The following is a 24,204-nucleotide window of genomic DNA, read 5'->3' as shown; positions in this document are numbered from 1 at the left end:
TCATTTTAATTAGATTTATATTCATTTATTTATTTTATATATTTTACATAATATAATGAACTACTTACGAGACTAAGCAAAAAAAAAAAGAAAAATATTTATTGTAATTTTTTTTCTCACAAATTTGTTATGTGCGTGTATTTTTTTCATTAATATTTAAGTAAAACGTTTAAATAAAACGAAAAAAATGTATATATATCGTTTTGTAGATGTGTTTATGGTATATCATTAGATTTCACTTTCGTATTAATTGCCATCGCAGCGAGTTTGTTGAAGAAGAAGAAAAACCAAACTCGAAATCGAAATCGAAAAACAAAAAATCGTAAAAATAGGGTTTACGAAAAAAATATATAAACAGGAAACAATAACTCGCTTAATTTTAGTTTAAAACATAATACTGAGCAAAAAATGTGTATATAACATTTTGCCTACTAGATTTTTTGCTTTTTTGTTTAAAGATATTTTTATATATTAATTAATTGCTTTTCGTTTTGTTTGTTTTTCCATTTTTGCACTGATCCATCGAATATATATATTTTTTAAATATATATTTCATAAGGGCCCAGTATTTTTAAGCTTTACAAATTTGACTATTTTTATATATTTGTTTTTTTTTTGTTGTGACTGTTTTTTTGTGTTTCGTGTGGGCGTGTGTAGATTATCACGTTTTCTTTTTTCTTTTTCAAAAAACAAAAACTCAATTACAAAAAAAGAGGGGTATTACAATTTTCGTATAGGGATAGACTATATTTAAAATACGTTTTAAAATAAAATAACAATTTGTTAGGCATCGTACACACACACACTGCTGCAGTGTGTGCGTCTTGTGTATAGGTGTATAGGTGTGTGCGTTTTTTTTTTGTATGATTGTGCGGTACCAAGTTTTTAAGAACGCACCTTTTTTCAAATATAAATGTATCGATAGTAAACTGCTCTTGAATATCAAAATGCATATTTCAGAAACTGTTTGTTTGACTTTCATTCAGCAAATAAAAAACACTTGCGATTTTAAGTCGATCGATTATATCGATTTTTTCGATAGGTCTCGATTGATTTATATTTGAAAACAGGAAGTCCGTTTCAACCGAGTACGAGTGTGCTTACACCTAGACTAACACACAAAGGATTTGCATTTCCGGGTCTTCTCACCGCCTTTGCATTCAATAGCATTTCGCTCTTTTCGATCTCTTCTCTGTATGTACAAACTAAAGTTAAGCCAAACTCCGTTGGACTTTGAGCTAAATGGTTTTTCTCTTGCAGGATCGGGTTTTCGTGGGTGAGGGGTACAAATGTTCTACTACAAAACTACAACCACAAAAGAATGCAACGCGTCGCGACCTTCAATCGGCACTGGTTGCTTATCGATCGCGGTGCGTATTTGTCTATCGATAGTTATGCTAGTTATCATTTTATCGATAGGGCTTTTCGTCTTGTTTTTCAATCTTGTCTTTTTTGCATTTAAATCGATAAAGCATCCAATCAATTCTGCTTCCTTCTATCGATATCTTGATGGAATGTGGGGTGTGAGGGGCTTGTGCGGTGTTTTTTTTTTGTGTTTTTGTTTTTGGGATATCCTTGGGTGAGAATAAAACATTTACAGGCGCGTGACCACAATGTCCTCCTCGAGATCGTCCAGCTCGTCGTCGGTCTCCTCGACGCCATCTGCTCCTGCCTCGGCGGCGGCCAAAGCGGCGGCGGCTGCGGCGGCGGCGGCCTCCTTCTCCTTCTCCGCGGCCTCCAGCTTCTCCTGCTTCTTGAGCTTGCGTTGCTGGAATAGGAGGTGATATTAGGTTTCGGATGTATATACATTTGATAGCCCACTTCCGGGGATATTCGAAGTGGGGTTTCTCAAGGAAAGTCTAGATTTAATTCAATTCTTTTCTTTTTAATAATAGTTCTCATAATTTTTTTATAGATCTTTTAGAAACATAGCAACAACTTTTTATTTATTTTCTCCTGAGCTGATAAATAGGTATGTAAATGCACTACGCAAAAAGATTGCCTACTTTTGGGCATGAATGGCAACGGGCAATATATTAATTCAAAAAGAACTTATTCTATTCTTTCTAGATATCAAATACTATAGTTTAAGTTTTATCCAAACCCCAAGACTACTATCTTGTTGTAAAGAACCCCAACTAATAGCATTATTGTAACGTGGATGGGCAGACTTACCTTCTTCCTGTAGAGGATCTCCACAATCACGTAGCCGATGCAGCCGAGCGTGAGCACGGCCAGCAGAATGTAGAGCTTCATTTGCGTGCAGAGTGTTGTGGCATAGGCGTAGGCAATCACGAATCCGGCGGACTCCCATAGGCGGTAGTTGGAGAAGGCGGCCTCCTTGTTCCTGCGGAACAGCAGTCCGTACAGTCCGTTGATCTGGGTCTGCCACACGGCATCGCCGACGCCCCACAGGCCGGACATGGCATAGAAGATGATGGGATTATCGGGATTGGGGCGCCAGAAGAGCTCGACGGTGATCAGGGTGAAGTGGACGACGGCGCCCAGGACAATGATGGGCGTGCGGCCGATGTACTTCATCACCGATCCGAAGAGGATCGAGCAGAGGGCATTCACCACACCGAAACAGATCATGACGAAGCCAATCTTGTTCACTCCCAGGGCGCAGGCCACATAGGCCTGGGTGAAATCGGCACCAATGAAAGCCTGCTCCATGCCAATGAAAACGGTGATGGGGATGAGGAGCTGCAGATTCGGTTTCTTCATCTGGCGGAAGGTGGCGGACAGCAGTTGCAGTCCGGACAACTCGGCGGCGGAATTGGAGCCCTTGCGCTTCTCACCATACCGCTTGAGGGGATCCAGGAAGAAGGCGATGATGCAGACGGCGGCCACAATGCAGGACAGATAGATCATCGAGATCTCGAAGATCTCATCCTCTGGCGGACGCTCCAGGTTGCCATGGCCGCCGCTTCCGGTGGTGCAGAAGTTGGCACCGCAGAACTGCAAATCCTCCTCGCTGACCGTCGTGTTCGAGCTGCTGCCACCGCCATGAGCGCCGCTGGAGAGGACTAAAGGGGATGGCAGGATCTCACGTTAGTTGGGTATTAAATGTACAATGAAGTCTTGCAATCAGCCAGGGCCTAATCCTACTGCCCTACAGTCGCACGGCTCTTATCATAATTATGTTTACAAATGTTGTAGATTTCCGTGAATCGGAGATTATCGAATATGCTTCCTAATCGGTGGCCTCAAATGAGGCGGTTCTTAGTTATATGATTCCCGGTAGCTGCCAAAATCAAAAGCTAATACTTTATTAATTCAAGAGCCGTGGCAATCTTTTCAGTCTTTATGATCCGATAAGATTGCCGCTGACTTTTCGCAATTCTTTATGACCATCTCTGGCATGGAATTTTGTACAGGAAGTTGGAGGTGATTACTTAGCATAGTTTCCTATTTGACTTTATGACTATATGAAACTCACCCAAACTGGAGATGAGATTGCCCCAGAGCTCAGCGGATTGCCAGGCCAGGAAGAAGAAGCCAAAGAATCGCACTATAATGGCATCCACCGCCTGTTCCGTGATCTTGGCATACACCTGTCCAACCTGCGTCAAATAGGTGGCCTTGGACGCCCACATGGGTGCGGCGCCCATACCCACAAGGATACCGGCGGGCACCAACGTGTAGAATCGCGGGAAGAGCTGGAATGCGATGTATGGTGCGTAGCAGAGCATGCTGCACACCAATGTCCATTTGACCGTTAGTTTCCTAATGATCAGAGTGGGCAGGAAGATGCAGGAGACCACCAAGGCGGCGTAGATCGCACTAAGCGACACTGTGCCCAGGCCATCCTTTGCGTTTATAGAGGATTGCAGATTGGCCGTGCCCTGGAATGGGAGAGTTTGGTTAGCTCATGGCTGTTGCTCTGCAAGCGCTTTTTGAATTTCGAATATCGAATTTATCGATAACACATCATTCGAGCAATGATGTGCGATAAATTTGGGAAATTAATGAAGCTGAGGAAAAAGTTGCTTAATAATGTAATTAGTTTTAAGTTATTGGTATTTAGTTTATAGTTTTTAGTTTTTAGTTTCTAGTTTAGTTTTTTTTTTTTTTTGGTTTTTGGTTTTTGTTCAATTGTCAAAGATGGCGGTACATACTTTGCGATCAATATTCTTAAGTTATTTTAAATGCTGTTAATATCACAGAAAAATTCTGCAATAAATAAATATAACATTATTATACTTAGTGCATTCAAACAATTTGCAGTAGGTATGTCGGATTCAACAATTACATTAACAATACAATTTTGGCAACGTTTACTACAAATTTCGAAACTACAAATTTTTTTCGCGACCATGGCTATTGTGTCTCTCACCTGAAACGCTGTAAACTGCACCATGAAGGCGATCGAGATGATCGAGATATTCTTTAAGATGCGCCATTTCTCGGCCGGATTCAGCACAACTTTCTCTCGCAGCGAGGCGGTGTCGGGCTCGAAACCAGCTTTTGGCTAAAAATAAACGAAAAACAAGCAAAGAAAACATACATATCGTAAGCAAAGTGGCAACAGATCGGTATTCGCTTTTGGCCGCCTCACATCTCCCAGCTCAGATCGCCCATCTTTGAGCCCGAGGAGTGCAGCCAGCGGGGCAGTGGATACATACATATATGTATAATATCAAATGGGATGGGATAATGAATGGATGAGCGTGATCATGATCCTACTTTCTTTCTTATCTCCGCATTTTCGGAGCAGCGTTAACTTTCTTGCTATGTCTTTAGATAATAAACAAATTTATTTAAATTGCCGGCCATCAAAGTTAATTTCCTTTGGGCTGTAAACCCAAATACACGGCAAGAAATTGGAGGGTGGAAATATTAAAAAAAAAAAATAAAATACCATTATGAATGTTACACAATTGTGAGATAATCATTAATAGTGCATTGATAAGTTATCTAGATGCTTTAATCCACAGAGCATTCCCAGTTCGTCTTGCCCCTTGACAGCTTTCATTTTCTGGTCATGTTTTTGCCACCCCACACACTACACGCATTAATTAATTATTTATGTGTTGGCGCATTTTACGCTTTTAGTTTCTAAAAAAAAACAAGGGGGGGGAAATTTTCGGATTGCTGCGCTGTCAATTTAAAAAGCCCGCACGCGTTTTGCTCGCGTTTCGCGCGCGTTTTTCGCATTGCGCATGCGTGGCGCGCCCTCTGCCCGCTTGTCGCCTCCGAAATGGCCATCGAAATGCCCGTGGTGGTCCCGAGAACCGACCCAGAGCCAAAAACGGGCCCAAAGCCACTCCGAAACGGGCCATTTCGCATGCACCGCACAGGGCCAGAAGGTTACATCGATAGGATTACATACATACATACATACATATGCATGTGGTCAGGGGCGTCGGCTTCGCAGGGGGTTCGGTTTAACCCACACGCGTTGTTATGCAAGTCGCCCCATCGATTACATTTTTTTCACATTTTATCTGTTTCGTTCACTGGACATTGTGTGTGTGTGTGAGTGTTTAATTTGAGCCAACAATATGGACTTAATTGCAGCACATAATAGTTGACGCTGTTCACACGATTTTAAAGTTAAGGAAATCGGCGGATCGGGCGAGTTGGGGGGCTATAGAAACCCCGTTTTGTTTGTATGCAAATTGCAGACAGATCTCAGATACAAAAATCCCCTCGCTGCTTATCAGCATAATAAAATTGCATTTAAATTTATATTAAAAACGAAAAGTGAACAAAAAAAATGGCAAACCATTAAAAACGTCAGCGAACACACACAGAAAAATATCAAAAAAAAAGGGAAAAAATCCTGAAACTTCCAAATGTCACATTTAATTAAGAGGTAGAAACGCAATCGTGTAAAATTGAAAGTTGAGCGCAATTGCTTTACGCGAAGTGTAACAAAACTTCTAAAAAAGCAGTCAGAAATTTAATATCGCGCATACGCCCTGTATGCGAAACTATTTTTGAAACTAGTGAAAAGGTTTAAAAAAGTTTGAAACTTGATAAACAACTGGCGTTCGAAAGTATTGACTGACGGGTTGCAATCGATAACAAAGCAATTAATTTTTTTTTTCTAAGAAATGCGCTCGAGAATTCCAGCGAAACGCTTTGTGGTTAAAAAGCTGCAAGGGATTTTCTGCTATCAACGCAAGTTGCCACACCGCAAGTGCAATCAATGCATGCAAAAAAAAAAAAAAATATGGGCTAGCATATGGCAAGTAGGTGAAAAATGCTAGGAAAATCATGACAATGCACAGAGCCAACTGGAAAACCACTCTTAACTGTCTGTGTTTGTTTGATGGCTGTGTGTGTGTGCCATGCTTTTCCCGCTAACAGCTGATATTTAGGTTTTGTTCACCCATTTTTCCTCGTGTTTTGTATTTTTTATACTTTACGAAGAAACGACAAGCCGAGCTTTGAAACAAGTGCGCGTAATAATAATGCCGGTGCACAGGGGAGGGGTGGGGGCTGCCATAATGATATGCGAGAGTGTTGGCAGCGACGCCGCTAGTTGAGAGACCGAGACAAACAAAAACCGCCGCAAACCAGTTCAAAGCGGCCAGGTGAGCGGACCGTCGCTTCGAGTGTGGCCGCAGGTGTGTGTTGATTTTGAATACATTTTTTTTCAAGTGTGTTTGCGTGAGTGCACCGGCAGAAAAAAGTAGCGCTTACTAGCAATATGAATTTAACTTTTAAAACATTAAGCTATTGGACTGGCTTGCTAAATTTAATAGTTATGATTATTCAAGAAAGCCTCACATAATGTATGCAAAAATGTTTTTTAAAAAATGTTTATAAACATGCAAAAGGAAGCAAAACAAATTAGATCTCGATAAATGTTGCTTGAGTAATAAATATTCCTTTTTTTGAGCTGTGGAAGCCAATCACTTCGGCAACATGTTGCCAGCGACCTACTGTCTGCTGCATGTGTGTGCGTACGCCTGTTTGTTTGTGTGTCGCTGTCGGTGTCTGTCTGTGGCAACATGTTGCGCACGCGCTGCGCCGCACGAGATTTGCGTTTTATTTTTAAACGCGGCACGTTTCGTGTTTGCTCAGCTCACAAGTTTCCGCCACACCCCTCCACCCCCTGGAGCGTTCCCTTCACATTTTACATGCCATTTGGCGTTGGTGCCTTACATACACCTGCGGTCAGCAGAATAGAGCTCAAGAGCCATAAAATCGAGGAGCACGGATACATTTCATGGAAATATACAAGTTATTGAATGTATGTTAAGTGTACTTTTTAGTAAAAACAAGGAAATTTAATTGATATTTACTGGATATGGTAATTGCTACTCATTGGAAATTCGATTGATTTTGTTTGCCATTTATTTGATATATTCATCCCATATTTATTGTCTATGTTTATATTTGCCAAACAATTATTATTCTGCTGACCGCTGTTGTAAGTTTGTTAACGTTCTCTGGTTTCTTTTACGAATTTGTATTACTTTTCGGCTGCTGCGGTTCTGTGTTGGCCAAGCGAGGAAAACGAGTTTGGTTTCGATGTCTCCCAAGAACCGATTACACTGGGTGGGGGCATGGGTGTCTCTTGCGGAGGGGGTGGTCGTGTGGAGGGGCGGGGGGCGTGGCCATTGTAAATTGGCAATATTTTATTATGAAACCTTGTCGGTGCTTTAATTGTGCAATACGTTTAGTTGCTGCTTGTTCGCCCGCTTGGTTTATTATTATTATTATTTTCATCGCTTTTAGTTTCTTCTGTTTCTGTTAGCTTATTTATTGCCAAATCGATTGGCCATCAGCTGGCTGGTCAAGTTTGTGGCTAAGACATATCCATAAATACTTGCTAGCTGTGCGTGTGTGTGTGTGTGCGCTTTCTGCTGTCACATTTCTTTTTCTGCTTTTCAGCTTCTCGCGTGGGTTTTTCGAATTTTTGTCTTTGGTTTTCGGTTTTTGGTTTTTGGTTTTTGGTTTTCAGTTTCTTGAGGTGAAACTTATTTCGCCTCATTAAAAGCCGAGCCAAGGAGTGGCCAAAGCCAACCACTCCACATGCTAATGATCATCCGAGTCCGAATTTTGGCTTAGTTCGACTGGGTATCTCGCTTTATTGAGCACTTCCTCCCCAAAACTAAGGGCCATCGTAAAAAAAAAACAAACTGTGACGCGTGTCATTATAAAACATGATTTCTTTGGCGAAGGCAAACACAGTCATTAGCTCAACATCAAAACAATACACTACTAAACAATATAAAAGGCAAAAAAAAAAGGAAAAACAAAAAACAAGCAGCCCCAGACACTCGATAAGTGTAATCCACCTTATAAGCTATATGGCCAAATGCTATATATATATACACACATTCGTCCATGCATGAATGAATGCCAAAAACGAGACGGCCAACTATGTGAGAATGTGAATGTGACAGCAATTTTCAAGTGGCAGCTTTTATGGCCATTTCGATAGGTTCTATGCGAACCCGGGAAATTCCCAAGCCGTCTGACTAAGACTCGATCTTGGCTAGGTGTTTATAAGGTTGGCCATGTGCACTGCACAGTTTGCAGACAGTCCGTTCTATAATTTAATCTAAACTAATTGCAATCACTTCCTATGCGCGCCATTTCTCATTGAACTGGTAGGTAAACCAGTTGATATAATTAATTGTAATTACCCTACTAAATCTATTTCTAATTAACCGACTAGGGCGATAATGTTCTTATGTGAGATCTGCTGAACGGATAAGGCAACTGGGTTAGGATTCGGTATATATGGAGCTAATTTGTAGCGAGTGGAGGTAAGGTAAACCCAATCAAGAGACCCTGGTTAGAAGACCCATACCAACCCAGCGAACTGACTAACGAATTGAGGTTCCTGCCCCAAATTTGGTATAGGGTTTCCTGACACTTTTTAATGTTGAATAATTGAGCAAGAGTTATCATTTAATTATGCAGAACTCGAAATAATGAGCCTTGTTTCGTAATTTCTTTTCGCCCGCCTTTGTTTACAAGATTTGTGGGCCGGTGATTTCATTATGGGTACGTTGACGTGTCCAGCGCTTGTTCAAGATGATTGAGGAGGTGGTGGGAGCCAGGTAAGCACTCCTCGGACTGGAGAACTACTTGGGATCCCATCCAGATCCCATACCAGGGCGCACAACAAAATACAAACACTCACCTTGACGGGCTCATCGTTCTCGAAACCGGCGTTCGTGAAACCAGTCATCTTGCTGGCTCTTTGTGTTGTCCGCTCCCTTTTGGATTTATTTGGGCCTGGTTAATCAATTAAGCCAAGGGAAAAGTGGGCTGCAAGCACAGAAAGAGAGAGAAAAAGACATGTAACACCATTAGATGATTATAAAGCCATTTGTTCGCGATTGCGAGTGGGCAAAGTCAGCGATTTGCCAGTGTGTGTGTGTGTGTGTATGTGCTCAACAAAGGTAATAACAATAATCATAAAAATATAATAACTTCAATACTGAAAGATTTTTGTTATTGAAAATTGCCTGGACCGAGCCATAATTGATGAAAATTTCGTAGACAAATTTGATGGCACTGACTGCTTGACTGACTGACTGGCTGACTGACTGACTGACCGTATATACTCGTACTCGTATCTACTATAAATACATATTATATTACGAGTGTAGCCCAGGAACAATTGCGAAACTGTTTGAGATTCAGAAGCATTTCGCCAAAGTCTTCCCCATTCATTTGGCCCGCGCGTTCCCATCGGTTGGTTACCAATTTTGCCATTGTCTAATTGTTTATAATTGACATACCCCGCCCCTCCCCGTTTCGGCCGCAGTTCAAGTTCATGTCCAATTAATTGCATATTAGGCGGTATCAAAAACTATTATTCAGGCCCCTCAACTGAAGCGACAAAACACAATGAAACCCCTGACGACACAAAAAAAAAAAAACAAAAACACTAAAATATCAAACACACACTCGCACAAAACCAGTAATGATAATAAAAAAAAAATTGGGTAAACTTTTTATGGCCAGACATTGGCATAGAAATTCTCAAAGGAAATAAGCACAGCAAATTAGCGATTGCTATCGTTAATGCTAACAATAAATAATAAAAAACTCCAGCATAAAAATGCTAAAAACTTTATGAGTTATAATCATGTCGCTGTCGATCGCCGGCTTCGGTTTCTTTTTACAATTCTACATAAATTAATATTTATTTATGCTAACTAAGAAGATAACATTTTAAGAAAAAAAAAAACGAAACGACTGCGAAAAGATGAGGATATAGACCGAAAATATCGATGGCCTAGCCAAGTGATCGTAGTTTGAAGTCACGTGTGGATCAGTGAACTATAACCAAACAAAAGTTTATCGTATCTAAAACTTGTTGGATTTTTATTGTTGCTATTTTAAAGAGCCTTAACTGCTTTCTAGCCCTAGCTATCATTACATTTGGGTATATTTGTACTTATTACAAATTATGCATTTTAGTAAACTATTTACTATTGAATCTTGCGTTCCATATATTCAATTTTACAGAATGTGTCACGTTTTTTCGATTTAGTTGTGAGTTGGAACCTTTTAATGATTTCATTAGTAGATCCTATGACTGATGTGTATTGTTACTATAATGTGGTATAAACGGCAGTTCCAGGTGTCCTACGAATTTTCGCAGTCACTCTGGCAATTGTCTAAGATGTTTTGTGATGCAATCCGTGTCTCGTCACTATGCGGCATGTGACTTCACATGCATTATATATGGGACTGGGTGTTATGGCAGTGACAGTTGAATTTGTGACTCGAAGAGCGCGTGAACAGTGCGTTCGATAAGTTCTCTACCGGCTGTGCTTATGATTGATATGTATATACAACATGCTAACGATTAGTGGGAATTAAGTATTCGATTTGGTTCGGCTACTATCGCAGATAATGCGTCAGATAATACGACGTAGTTTGGTCATTTCGGGTTTTTATTATTTACGAAGAAATCCAGCAGCGATAGCACAAAACCTGGCCAAAATGAATACGGCTCATAAAGAACTTGCTACTGGCGACTGCTAGCCACGATCCACTGACGTCATCACAACAAAGTCGGCGCCGTCTAATGCTAATTATCTTAAAGCCGAACAGCTGGCAGAAGTCGATAGTCTTTGTAGTATATACCTCGTAAGAAATATACACGAATACAATATGAGCATGCCAGAATATTCGGCCAGCACGTGTTGTTTTCGGAGCCTTTCAATTGGCCGATTTGGCCGATTGGCGATATAGTCTTAGCGGATTTCCACGATTTCACTGATGGCATGCATTCGATTAAAAACTAAATAAGCCGCCAGCTCTTATATAAAACGTACAATATGTATAATAGATACATCTATGATCCGAATTTGGCCGGCAATTGGCGGCTCTGTACATTTGAGCCAAAGATTTTTATGGCTGCTGCGTGTGGGTTAATTTTCGTATATATCGTATATAGTACATGAAAAAAACGCGACACGCGCCAAAACGTCATTAACAAGCAAGCAGTGCGATTTCAATTATTATTCTAGCGAAATAACGCACTCATCAAAGTCGGGAACTCCATAACACATCGTCCATATCATCGTCGAATCTATTTCCCCTTCCATCCAACGCGTTTCGAAATCGGCTATAGACAATCTGCATTATCTTGGCCGCGCGTAGATCGGCACTTAAGTGGCCTACAAATTGGCTAGTGCCAAAAGTTGTTTCATTGTTATTCGCTCGCTTTTATTTAATATTATTTCCATTTTGCTACGAAGCCAGCCCTTCACCCAAAATTTTGCTCATATTTTGCACTTTTTGGGGATACTCTTGAAAAACTCAAAAGCTTGTGGATGGAAAATGTGGCACTTGCTAATTTATAGCATCTATTTCTGCAAATTTGAAATTCAAATTTATTGAAATTTTTTCCTAACATTCGCGATCAAAATTGAATTTTTGCGAAATTTTTTTCAAACTAATAAAAAGCTCCTAAGCTGTACCCCTATTTTTTCTTTTGGCAACAGGTGAACTTGGCAAGTAAAAAGGAAGAACAGCTACTTTTTCAACAAATCGTTTCGAATCGAAACGTATTATTTTTATACAAGATTTAAGACTTTTTCCGACACGCGGAACTCTCGCGGTTTCCGCAATTGAAAAATAAAATCTATAGTATTATTCGAGTGGCAGTGGAAAACCTTAAACCGAATGCTTTATAGCACTTGTTCAACGAGTTGTTTGCTTTTTCCTCTCTTTATAGAGTAACTCAAGACTGTCGGCGTGTTTTGATTTTTATTACTAAATACTACAATTTGCTTCAATTTGTTTTTTTTTTGTTTTTTTTTTGCTTTCTGCATTCGAATTTGGTTGGGCAATGCGCTTTTGTTGCTCTTTCGCTTCGCTTTGCTCAGATTTATGCCTTTTTTTTTTTTTAGCCTTGTTTGTTGGCTTTATGTTTGTGCTTTTGGGGCTTTGGCAGGATCTTCACTTTTTTTTAAAGGGTCACACTCACAATTGTTGGGCAAAAAAAAGGCGAATCCTTCGGCCGGTGGACACGGAACTCGAAACGTGAAACTTGAAAGTTGAAACTTGAAACTTGAACCTCGAGCCTTGACGATCGATTCTCGATTTTCGGACTGAGCCAAGGAATAAAGGGAACTCCAGGTGGCCAAGTGGCTGTCTCAGAGCCTCGCAGTACAATGCCAAGAAACTGCGACAACGTGCGAATTTTAAACGAAAAGCACTTTCTAGCTAATTGGAGTGATTAGTGGCAGGCGTCGCTGTCGACGTCGACGTCGCCACCAGGTAATCGCAAATGGCGGTCCAAGAGCTGGCCAAGATATATGTGGGCAAGGTTATCGCCTGGCCGGAGCTAACTGTAAATAATCGGACAGGGACGGAGATAGAGTGACGACCATTCCGCCCCAGCGGCATTATTATATATATTAACTATATATATTTGTTGTACTCGTCTCATAGTGTTCTGCTCATTTTGGGCCTGATTTGCCTTTGCCAATTTCAAAGGGGGCCCAGATAACTGGGCGGCAGGTGTGCGGTGGGTGGCGGCAGGTGGGCGTGGCAGCTAAATCCCCGATTGCCCGTGGGTCGTGTGGCAGCTCTCAGGAGCGGTTCAGCCGAGGAAGTGCGCCACAAGATCATATTGCGGGGCCCCTATATTTTTCAGTCTTTGGAGACTTCTAAGGATGCACTGGAATATCTGGTTGGAAACACAGAAAAAGATTCGAAAAGATACTAAAAGATTAGTATGCCATTGGTATCGCTTGGATCTCGACGGATCCGACGGGACAACCGCTCCTGGGCGATAGGAGGGCTCTTCAGCTGTCGAGAGATTGATACTTTGAAGCGCTGCAGCGAGGAGTGGATCCGGCTCGATAAGATTAGTCCGTTCCAGCTCCAACAACATATACAACGGCTATTTATTGTCTCCATTTGGACGCGGCAATAGTCGTTCCATAAATTCTAATTAATAAACGGGTTGATCGAAGGGCGTTTTGGGGGGCGGTGGGTGGTGTGGTATTTTTTCCTCTTTTTTTTTTTTTGGGTGGCTCATCCTATCAAAAAAATGTGATAGCTAAGTTATCGCCGTTATTAGCGCGTGATTATGTGGACTGTGATTTCGATGCCGGCGATCGTAAATAATATACTATGATTAGGACAAAGTTACGCGGAAAACCGGGCAATAAAAAATCGGGTGTCCACGGGTTTTAGGGATTTTTTACCCACTTGCTACCGTCTTTTTCTTTGTTTCGTTTCGAATCGAATCGAATTCATTCGGTTTATGGCCACTTGGCCATTTCGGAGTCCATTTGGAAGTGGCTCAAGTGCCTGTGACTAAGGGTCTTCGGTTTATCGGGATATCAATAAATTCGGTCACTCGAAAGTCGAGAATCGGGTGACAGGCGCTAATGAAGAATGACGGATGAAATTGCCCCTAGGATAGGGATCAGTAATACCGGTATGGAGCACTGCCAGAAATTGGGTACACTCAAAATTGAATATACGTATTTTATTGAGATTGCTGCGAACCCCAAATTCGTTGCCAAAAATAATTGGAAACGCGCAAAGCGAGTGTATCACAGGCACCGTCAACTGGCAGCAGTTGTGTCAACAAAAGTATGATGCCCGCGTTGAAGGGTATCGCACTTGACACATGCCTGGGTTTATTCACACATATTCATTCGGTTATGAAGCTATGGAGCTATATAGACATGGAGCCATGGAGTCATGGAGCTGCAAAGCCACCAAGACTCGTTGCGGATCTGGCCCGAAGGGAAGAGCCAACTGGAGGGAACGATCAAGAGCCGCACAAAATATTTGCTATTTGGATGACCCAGTTTTCGGTCCAAAGCAACCAAATAAAAAATGCCAAGTCTTAGGTGGAGAAAAAACCATACACTTCGATTGGCATTGGTGGGCATTTGAATAAACCAACGAATGTAGTTTCTATCAGAAGCAAACTTTTTGTTTATGAGTTGTTTTTTAAGTTTCGGTACTTAACAAAATTTACAAATAACCTGTAACAGTTATATAAAGTACTGGCACTTTAGTTTTTAAGTGACTTAAGGAGGAATGATCTAATGAATTTAAAAAAAGGTTTTATGAACCTTATTATAGCCGTTCTTAAATGAACATTGCAAATGGTTATAAAACCTGCAAGTAGCTCTTAATCACTTAACTGAATATAGGTGCGCTTCTCACTCACTTATCCTTTTGAGTGTGCAACTCATCGAAGTGCATTTGCCTCAACTTGCCCAGATAGTCGATAACCCGCTCTTTGATCTCTAAAGGTTAAGTAGCCGCACACATTGTTCGGCGTATCAGTCTAATAGATCGTTTAAAATCAATTAATCTTCGATTCGGTGTGTACTTAGGCCCTAAAGCCACGAGAGGCCATCGACATAAGTCAATGGCTGATTGATAGAGACAGCTTATCACTCGCAATACAACAATGGCAGTCGCATAACGCCAACAACAACCATTGAAAGTCGAAAATCGAAAATCGAAGGCTAAACCATTGATAAACGACACATAAACAGGAAAAGCTGCCAGCCAGGGAAGTAATACACGAGTATAATGACTCACGAGATCTGAGGCGATCTGTTACCAAGTCAAATGGGTCAAAAATGTGAATAACAACTGATGAAATGGGTGGCCAAATCACTGGCTATTCTTGGTGCCAGAGGCCCGACTTCTATTGAAATTGATATTGATATTATATTAATTAAAACTTTTTTCCAACCCATTTTTGTTGCTGCAGTGAATTCCGATAATCAGGTTTATTGCCAGAAAATTTCACAAAATCTCCACACACATATATGACAATTTTTTGCTGGTCACGTGCATGGATCTCGAGTGGGCTAAAAAAAAAAACGCTGGGAACCCAACTGGTTTCGTCGTCGGCAATTGTGGCCATACACTTTTTGCCTTTTTCTCTGCCTTTTTTGTCTTTTTGCGGCCATTTGCCTATTTATAGCCAATATTTTTAGCTGCTGATTTCATTTCATTTGCTGGAGTGTCCGATACTCGAGGCGCGTACATATATTTTAATTAAAGTAACAACACAAATCGCTTAAGTGACCAGCGACCAGCGACAAATTGTCTAAGGGGGATTAGAGATTGCGGCACACACGTCGTATGCGCGATTTCTGTTCAGATCTTGGCCAGATAGACGTATAAGCCATTCGGGATTTCTGGAGGGTGCAATTCCAATTTCCAATTCTGATTAGACACTTGATAGCCCGCGTTCTACGAGATGTTTCTACAGGAAATTATAGTTAGTTGGCCTAACGAAATTGATAGCCGAAAAGAAAAAAAAAACAAAAAGACTTTGTGCAGGTGCGAAAAAAAAGGTTTGAAGCAGCCAGATTATAATTAATATATTTATTTATTTTATTTTTTCGCCATGTTACACATATTGAAAACAACATGCTCCAAAACTTGACTAACAATTCGAGTAGCCAAACTGTTTCGCTTTGTTGGCCGTCGGCCGAGTTGATTGAACTGGCCCAAAAGCAATTGTACATGACAATTACTTAATAACAATACGTTTCATATATCGGCCTGTATCTCTATGTGATATAATTAAAATCTTGGCTCTTAATTGTTGTCGAATGTCAACGAGATCGGTACAAAGGCGGATTGATTTTGGCGATTTGATAACAAGGCCCTAATGACAGTTAATCTTCGAGGGGCGTGGCACGGGGGCCAAAGCGATTTGCATTGTGTTCGGGGGCAAATTGAAAATGGGAAAAACGCGGCAAAATAATACAAAAATTGTTGGCCACAAATCTGAGAGATCAGAAAACAAAACACAGAAATAATCAAAACATAGAGCGAGAAAAAAAAGATTCTCCCAGGTTAAATCACAGTGAAATTAACACGCAACTGTGCACACAATAATCGTATTAATAACAATGATTTCCAGAGTCCCCCGTTCCACACACACATCAAATATAGTTATATATATATATATATATATATATATAAACCGTGCATATATGTTATATATGGGCATTATTTTGTTTTGTGATATTATATGAACTAAGGCTCGGGTTAGCCAATTTCCGCCCGCCAATTTGAACCTCGTCGAGTGAGTTTGCGTGATTTGTCTGGCCATAAAATATTATATTGGTATAACCGGGCTGTAATCGGCATGCTCGCCATATATCATATAGTATATACATATATATTACCTGTGTGCACCTGTGCGCGCGTGTGTGTGTGTGCGGATGGTTGGATGGCAAAAATCAGAAATCACGGCTTAATCAAATTTAAATTGATTGATTTGGCGGCGGCCGTAAAGATTACTGCACGCGGCTATAAATCGATTGATTCGTATCGTATCGCTATCAGCAGCTCATTTATAGCGCGTTATACAATAAAATAGTGCCATAAAATTATGACCGGGATTAGTTGGCAAAGAGGAAGTGACTCTAAGGGAATCCAGAGTCTAGCGAAATTCCGGCACTCGAAAGGGTTCTGCACGTGCGGCCATTGAAAGTGAAAGGTTCTAGAAAGCTAATGACCTTAGTTGCAAAGGTCTCAGCCGAATATATTTTCATACAGATAGCATTTCATTCATTTCACACGACTGAGAGAAAAGGAAAGGGGGGCAGAAAGAAAGTACTGTGCGCACAAGACAACCTAGACCTTGAGCCGGCTAAAAACATCCGATTGACATCTAACAGGTCGCCAAGACTCGTCATCGAAATTCTTCTATGTATATGTACATGTATACATTTCTGCTATTGCAATTTCAATTTCAAGAACACAACTGCATTGCATTTTCGAATGGCTGGCTCTTGCAACCGAAGCTATTTGCAACCTGAAGCATTCTGCAAGAGAAGATGTATTTCTCTTTGCATCAAGTATACGCAGCGTTGCTCTGCCCGGGCAAATATTGCGCATACGCCGCGTGTGTTTTTTGCACATCTTGGCCAACTGCTTCCCACAGCAGCGCAGCGAGAAATAAAAGCACACAAAAAACCCAACAAATCACCGCGTAATACAGCGAACTGAACTAAAAATGGCCAAGACCGAGACCTTCGTCCGCGATTAGAATGCAATTAGTGGCAGCAAGCAAACGGCAAACACAAAAAAAAACGCAAAAAAAAAATAACAAAACTGTAATAGAAAAAACTCCTCGAAAAAGTGTTCTAACAAAACATTGCATTGAGCTTCATTTCATTCTGCTCGATTTCAATTCAATTTTTTACTCTGCCCGCCGTTACAGTTTCGTTTTCAGCTAGTTGTCGTTTTTTATTTATTTATTTTTCATTTGCTCCGGCATTATTTTTTTTTATCTGTCATAATAACTTCCGCTTCAGGCTCTCTTTACGAGCGTAAGAATAATTAGAGGGGGCTATACAGAACCGAGTTCTTTACTTAACCCACATTGTTTTGCCCATGAGGTTTATTTTCGGCAAGAATTTTGGCATGAAGAGATTATGGGAAGAGAATAATGCCTTGTCACCTGTCTGCTTTTATTTTTATTTATTTTTGTGGCCAAATAAATTGGGAATCGAAGGGAATATGCATTCAAGCAGCACATTCAAATGATTTTCGAAAAGATTTCGATGGTGTGAAACCTTCGAGAAATTTATATATCCGTATCTTTTTTTCCTACGGCTGTCATCTTATCATCTTCGAAATAACTCTAATAATGCTTCATAAAAAATAAATGTAAGAACTTAAGCGTAAAAAGATTATTAGAAAATTAATGCCCAGTCACCTGTCCGTTTGTATTGTTTTGTATATTTTTTTTTTGTGGACAAATGAATGAAAAATCAGAAATCCGCCTCTGCTTTCGGCCATTAAGTGTTTGGCCAGTCGGCGGCTTAAACTCAATTGTTTGGCTTTTGATATTTTTCGACGCTTTTGTCCGTGTTTTTCTGCGTCGCAAAACATGGGTCTTTCCCAAGCGCCTTCATTTCAAAAATCAAGAGAAGGAAAAAATGTTGGGGGGCATAATGGGACATAATGAACGTGTTATATAATCGCAGAGCACATCAAAGTTCAATGTTTGCCATTGAGACGCTTCTAGCACTATCATATCACTCGGTGATATTATGAAATGCGAATGGGAATGGGAATACGAATACCAAATCTTATCTAGCAGCGGCCACGAGTCTGGATGCTATATACCCGTATTCGGATTCCGAATCGGATTCGGGCTCATCAGCGACGTGGCCGGTCATACGGTGGCTCTTATCACGGGGAGCTGGTAATTATTTGGCTATAAATAACAATAAAAACCTGATCGTAAAACTCACAGCGCACCTTATCACGATAATGATCGTTGGCCGCTTGGCTACCGTCTTTCATTTCGGTATCTCTCGCAGTTTTATAATTTCCCTCGATTTCAATGGGGGGGCTGTGTGGAAAACTCAAAAGCAAAAACCCAAAATTCCAAAGAGACTAAATCAAAACCAACACCAGATCACGGAGCCTGTTAATGGAAAGTTTTGATTGCGACTTGGAAGTTTTCCCAGCGCCTTGAAACTCCGATTCTAGAGGTTACAAGCCGACTCATGTTTATTTCATTCACAAAAGAAACTCGTCAGCGGCAACAAAAGATGCCTACGAACATATACGCGTATGTGATCCATATATGTATCTATATATTCATATCTGATGTAAACGAGTTTTAGTCTTATTTTCTGTCGCCGATCACGGCTGCTCGAGGCTTATGCAATGTTGCCTATGGCTTTTATCACTTGCTGCGGCCCCAAAGTGTTGGCCATTCCAATTGACCAAGTTGGCCAAAAAAAGATTCTAAGGATGATTTTACCAAATTCACACAGCTCTGCAGGATGTGACATTAACTGAGAATTAAACAAACTGAAAATAAAACGTATCTCGCAGCTTGCTAGCCTGGCGTATTAAATTATATAGTTTACCCAGCAACCTTGCTTAACATTACAATTAAATAAGAAAAAAAATATAGGGCAGCCATAAATTGTGCAATAAATAAAAGCGGGGATTAGTGCGAGTTGTAAAAGAGGCGGAATAAGTGGCGCATTTTATCAGATATTATATTCGCCTTATTTAATCATGCTATAACGAATTCCGGGAAAAATAAACGATTACGTGCAAACATGAATTTGAGTAGAATACAAAGCCGCATTTTAGCCCACTTTTTTTTGTCTTTAACCAGTTTCGCTAACTTCTTTATCAGGCTGCTGTGTCTGGGGCTCTTCCCCGAAAAATGCAAATCGAGCGAATTGGCTGACTAATTACCCCTTGATATCTAGATTTGAATTCAAGACGGTGATGATGATGATGGGTGCGCCTGTTTGCCGTGTTGCCAACTTTAATGAAGTGATAACACATTGGACGGGCCAAGAAGACGCTCCAATTTTGCTTTCGGGTGGAGGATGCTAATTTGCCGTTTACATAAACTTGATTTGCCCAGCGTATTAACGAGACGGGAGTCAATATTTGCCAGGCCATTTGGCACTGGTCGTGCCAACGAAGATGCGACCAACGGGGCGGATGAGTAATAAAGTCAAGCTGCCGTCTTCAACGCTGTCATTCAAGACGAAGTTGTTGTGCAAACGATCGCAGAACGATATCAACAGCAGATATAGCTGCCATAAAGCAGACGCAAAAAAAAAAGAACTCAGATATTATTATCAGCATTGTGTTTCGGTTTTTGTTTTACATCTGCAGCGTCAACAGTGCCGAAAAAACTGTGCATAAACAAATACAGAATGAACTATAGACAAAGAGAGTTGTTCGCCCAACAACAATGGAAAAGTTGTCGGATTGTCTGATCTATATCGCTTACTATATATAAAGCCATAGGCTTCAAGTTTCCCTGGTCGAGTTCATAATTTAAGTTGCTGCCAATTTTATCGCTTACTTGGCTATATTTCTGATTGATTAATGGCCGACTATCTGAAAAACTCGTTCGTCATTAAGAAAATAATTCGGGTATTTGTTTTCATCTATTTTAAATGATGATTACTTCGGTGGTGCTCAATTTATGGCCATGTTTTGGGAGTACGAGTATAAGACTTAATTTATGGCCAAGTTCCTGATCTACAAATTGATAATTTAAGCGACAGGAATTTATGAAATGTAATTTTAAAGATTTTTCAATAACAATCAATTTTGTTGCTGAGCTTGATGGGTTAATTAATTTTCAGTTTGCCTGCAATAGTTTGCAGTTTGATTTTCGATTTATGGGAACATTTCCGAAGACAATTAAGAAGAAACAATTTTGCCTTGCATAAATATCTAAATATCTAGATTCAACGCAATCACGTGTTGTTTAAATTTCTTAAAAAATATTTGAAACAATTGTTAATAGAAATATTTATTGAATGCCTGAAAACAGCCAAGTTCTCAACGTTGAATATTTAGTTATGTAATTGTTTAGTTTATAGTTTAATTAAGCAACCAATTTTAATTGCCCGCAAAGCGTTGCAATAATTGCTCGGATATACATATATAATATTTTCGGTTGGATAATAATAAGGCCGCTAATTGAATAAGATTTAATACATTTGGTAAGAATAATCGCATTATACAGCCCATACCGTTATGAGTTTTTACAATTATTGTGCGACTCATTGAGCCATAAATATTTCATAATTAAATAAAGAGTTTGATTTGTATCTGTGTTTGCTGTCTGATACTTTTTGTTCGTTTTTTCGTATTTTGTTTTTTTTCTTTTTGCGGAAGTGCATTGATTTTCCACTCAAGTGGGCACTTGACTCGCCGCTGTCGTCATGAATTGATTTTCTCACCTTTATTTACTTAACTTTTTCAGCTTCTCCTCTCGCACCGCGCAGCGCTCGAAAAATGTTAATTAGTTTTTTCCCCGGCGGCCAGCACTTTTAATTAGAACTTAGTATTAGTATTTCTGTTTGTCAGCAGCGGCAGTTGTTTCTAGGTGATTTGTTATCGCAACATTTATGCAAATTGCCATTGCAAGTGGGCAATTTGTGTGCGGAAATCCGCTTGCAAACGCATCTTCATGCGACTTGGCTCTCAAAAAAAAAAAAAACAAACTCGCAGCAATCGAAAAAATCGAACAAATCGACTAAAAATCGAAATCGAAAAAAGCCCGATGTGGATCCCAATAGTGAAAGTTTTCTATGCTGATCCGTGGCGCCAGATGTGAGCTGCCTGCCATATAAGCCACATATAACACAGATACTCGCATGCATATATATATATATAAAAGATATATACAAGGCGTAAGCCGACGACGCCGATTGACAAGCTGCGCATGCGCGGCCATCGCTTAAATAACGCCCCGTGCCTCTGCATCGCGCATGCCAAAATTCAAAATCCCCAGTCTATGTGCCCCCGGGTTTTCAAGACCCCTGTCCCCTGTTCCCCTGTTCCGCAAACCTCAATCCCAAATCCCAAAAAGTATCCATCAGATACAGCGCGTCACATGGCCATAGATGGGCGTGTGGGTGTGGACCACCCACAAAACCCCATTTGCGCCAAATTATCCGACATAAAAATTGCGGGTACGTTAGGGAATTCGAGTGAATAATGATTTAAAATCTTTCGGCAACCTGAATATTTCCCTCGAAATCTATATCTGCATTTCCACGAAATGACTTGCTTCGTAAGATATTTAAATTTGCCACTTCGCAAACTAAGGCTTTCGTCTGCACAAAATATTTGAATGTTTAAATTTAATTGGCACTTGTGCCTAGAACATAGGTAGTTAGATTTTTATAGCTCACTTTGCAAGTGCAAATTCGTAGCTGGATTGCTAGTATAGTAAAGTCTGGAATTTTCAGATCCATTAACTAGCAGCGCCCTTCGTTTGAAAGTCATTCACTTTCTTAAGTTGAAAGTCACAGTTTGCAAGTGAAAAGCGATTATAAGCGAAATAAATTAGGTGCAAAAATTGGGCTGTATTTCAAAGATTGTTAGGTTTTTCCCAAAGTCCACACATAACTCAAATGTTTTACGCCAATAATAAATGTTGCGAATATTTTTGAGAAAATATATTGGTAACATAAGATAGATGTGATTGAACTAGCTCAACTTCTACGCTCAACTTGAGGGGGGAACAACCCCATTTGCCACGCCCACTTGGCTTTCATTAGAATTGCCTAACAACTTCCACTTTTGCCTTGTTTGGTTTTATTTTATTGTTTTATTTTTATTTTTATTTTGTGTTGTTTTTGGCCCCACTAAGCCGCAAAGTTTATGCAATTTGTTTATTTATATTTGCGGCAGCCAGTTGTTTTGGGTCTTTGGGTTTTTCGCCCCTGTAAATGAATTCTCATGATTAAGAAGGTTCGTTGTATTTTTATAAAAATGAATAATAGTTGCAAAACAGTGTGTAAGTGCTTTGATTGTTTTCAATGAAATGCAATATTTGGGTATGTTATATAAGTGTGTTTGTTTTCTAAACACTTACTGTTATAGATTTTAGCATGTTATATAAATTTATATAGGGAATTGGCCTATGCTGAAATAATTCCGCACTCAATTTGCTTTCTTCAAACTATTCAACACAATTAATATTTTAAAATACCTAACAAACAGAATTCATTAAAAAAAGAGCGTATTTAAAGGTAAAATTCAGACAAAGCCAGGCTTCATGCTCTTCAAAAATGACACCAATTTGCAAATATATATATTAAACTATCTACAGGATACTGTATCTCGCTTACTTCAAGTCTCATATGCTCGGGGATCCCGACTTTTTAGATCCCTTAGCAAGCTTTAAGTTGGCTCCTGCACTTACCGTTATTTGTGGATCTGCAACTCTTAAACGAGAGAGCGACTTCCAGTCCTCACAGCGTGTGTCTGTGTGTGTGAGTGTGTGTGGGCTTGTGTTCGGGGTGCGTGTGTGTGCGTGAGCGTGTGTGGAAGGCCCAAAAAAACAGGATGCGCTGCTTTGCCGCTTAACGAAAAAAAATGCACTTCCGTCTTTTAATGCGATCGCCTTTGTATTGGTGAGCGCGTTTTTGAACTCCTGAATTATGATATTATTGTTTTTATTTTGTTTATTGTTTTTATAATTTTTGTTTGTTTTTTTGGCAATTAAATGTTATGCAATTGAATGGATTTTGTTGCTCTTTTGTTCTGGACTTTGAAGCAGGAAGCTTAAGGGGGGCTTTTTGGGGGCGAATGGTTTACATTTCCGTTGGGCGAAAATATGGATTCGCAAAAAAAAATGTCACAAGGATGCGTGGTCACCAAAAAAGTCACATATGTGCTTTAGCTTTTATTTATTTATAGCGTATTCGATTATTTTCGAATTGCAATTTATTTTCGAAATTAAAATTTGTTTCTTTTTTTCGAAATTTTCAGAGAGAGGGAATAGCACACGACCAACTTGAAAACGCACTAAAACGGTATTAAAAGCCGAGACTAAAATTAACTTTGCAAGTAATTTACAAGCCGGAGCCGAAGCGAAGCCCGAAAAAAGCCGAAGTTGGCCGAAAGCGAGAGCGAGAGAGCGCCCGAGAGTTCACTTCACTTTTTTCTTGATATTTATCGCTGTTGCTGTTGTTGTTGTCTTGTCACAGATCGTTATTATAATTGTTGTTGTTGTTGCGGGGGAGAGAGAGATGCGATGCCCTTGTTGCTGTTGTTGCAGTTGTTGTTGTTGCAGTTGTTGCTGCTGCTGCCGTTGCGGTGCCAGATAAAATGGATAATGGCAAAAAATCAGCCGAAATCAGCTAAAATCAGGCAAAATCAGCTGCTCGTTATCGCTCTCGAGTGCTGCTGTGGTGGCCAAACGTTGATCGCTGGCCGTTCGCTTGGGAATGATGTTGGCTTAAAGCCCGG

The 24,204-nt window shown here is 40.2% G+C and overlaps 1 protein-coding gene across 3 annotated transcripts; it reads right to left on the bottom strand.

The window, feature by feature from the left end:
- Positions 1 to 1,479: 1,479 nt before the first annotated feature.
- Positions 1,480 to 24,190, bottom strand: LOC117146750 (UNC93-like protein). Of its 3 annotated transcripts, none has more exons than XM_033313228.1 (6): positions 23,156 to 24,190; positions 9,113 to 9,240; positions 4,340 to 4,474; positions 3,443 to 3,848; positions 2,176 to 3,029; positions 1,480 to 1,768 (listed from the first exon to the last, which is right to left on the bottom strand). In XM_033313228.1, the coding sequence occupies exons 2-6, from the start codon at positions 9,158 to 9,160 to the stop codon at positions 1,595 to 1,597; spliced, it is 1,617 nt and encodes a 538-aa protein (XP_033169119.1). In that variant the 5' UTR covers positions 9,161 to 9,240; positions 23,156 to 24,190; the 3' UTR covers positions 1,480 to 1,594. The 3 variants fall into 3 exon arrangements, with proteins under 3 accessions (XP_033169119.1, XP_033169120.1, XP_033169121.1); XM_033313229.1 differs by lacking the exon at positions 23,156 to 24,190 and adding an exon at positions 21,183 to 21,352; XM_033313230.1 differs by lacking the exon at positions 23,156 to 24,190 and adding an exon at positions 12,422 to 12,570.
- Positions 24,191 to 24,204: the final 14 nt, after the last annotated feature.

The sequence above is a fragment of the Drosophila mauritiana genome, chromosome X (assembly GCF_004382145.1).
Source record: "Drosophila mauritiana strain mau12 chromosome X, ASM438214v1, whole genome shotgun sequence".
NCBI classification, from domain to species: Eukaryota; Metazoa; Arthropoda; class Insecta; order Diptera; family Drosophilidae; genus Drosophila; species Drosophila mauritiana.
Note: the sequence above shows the minus strand (reverse complement) of the source record. Positions and strands in the feature narration are given on the sequence as shown.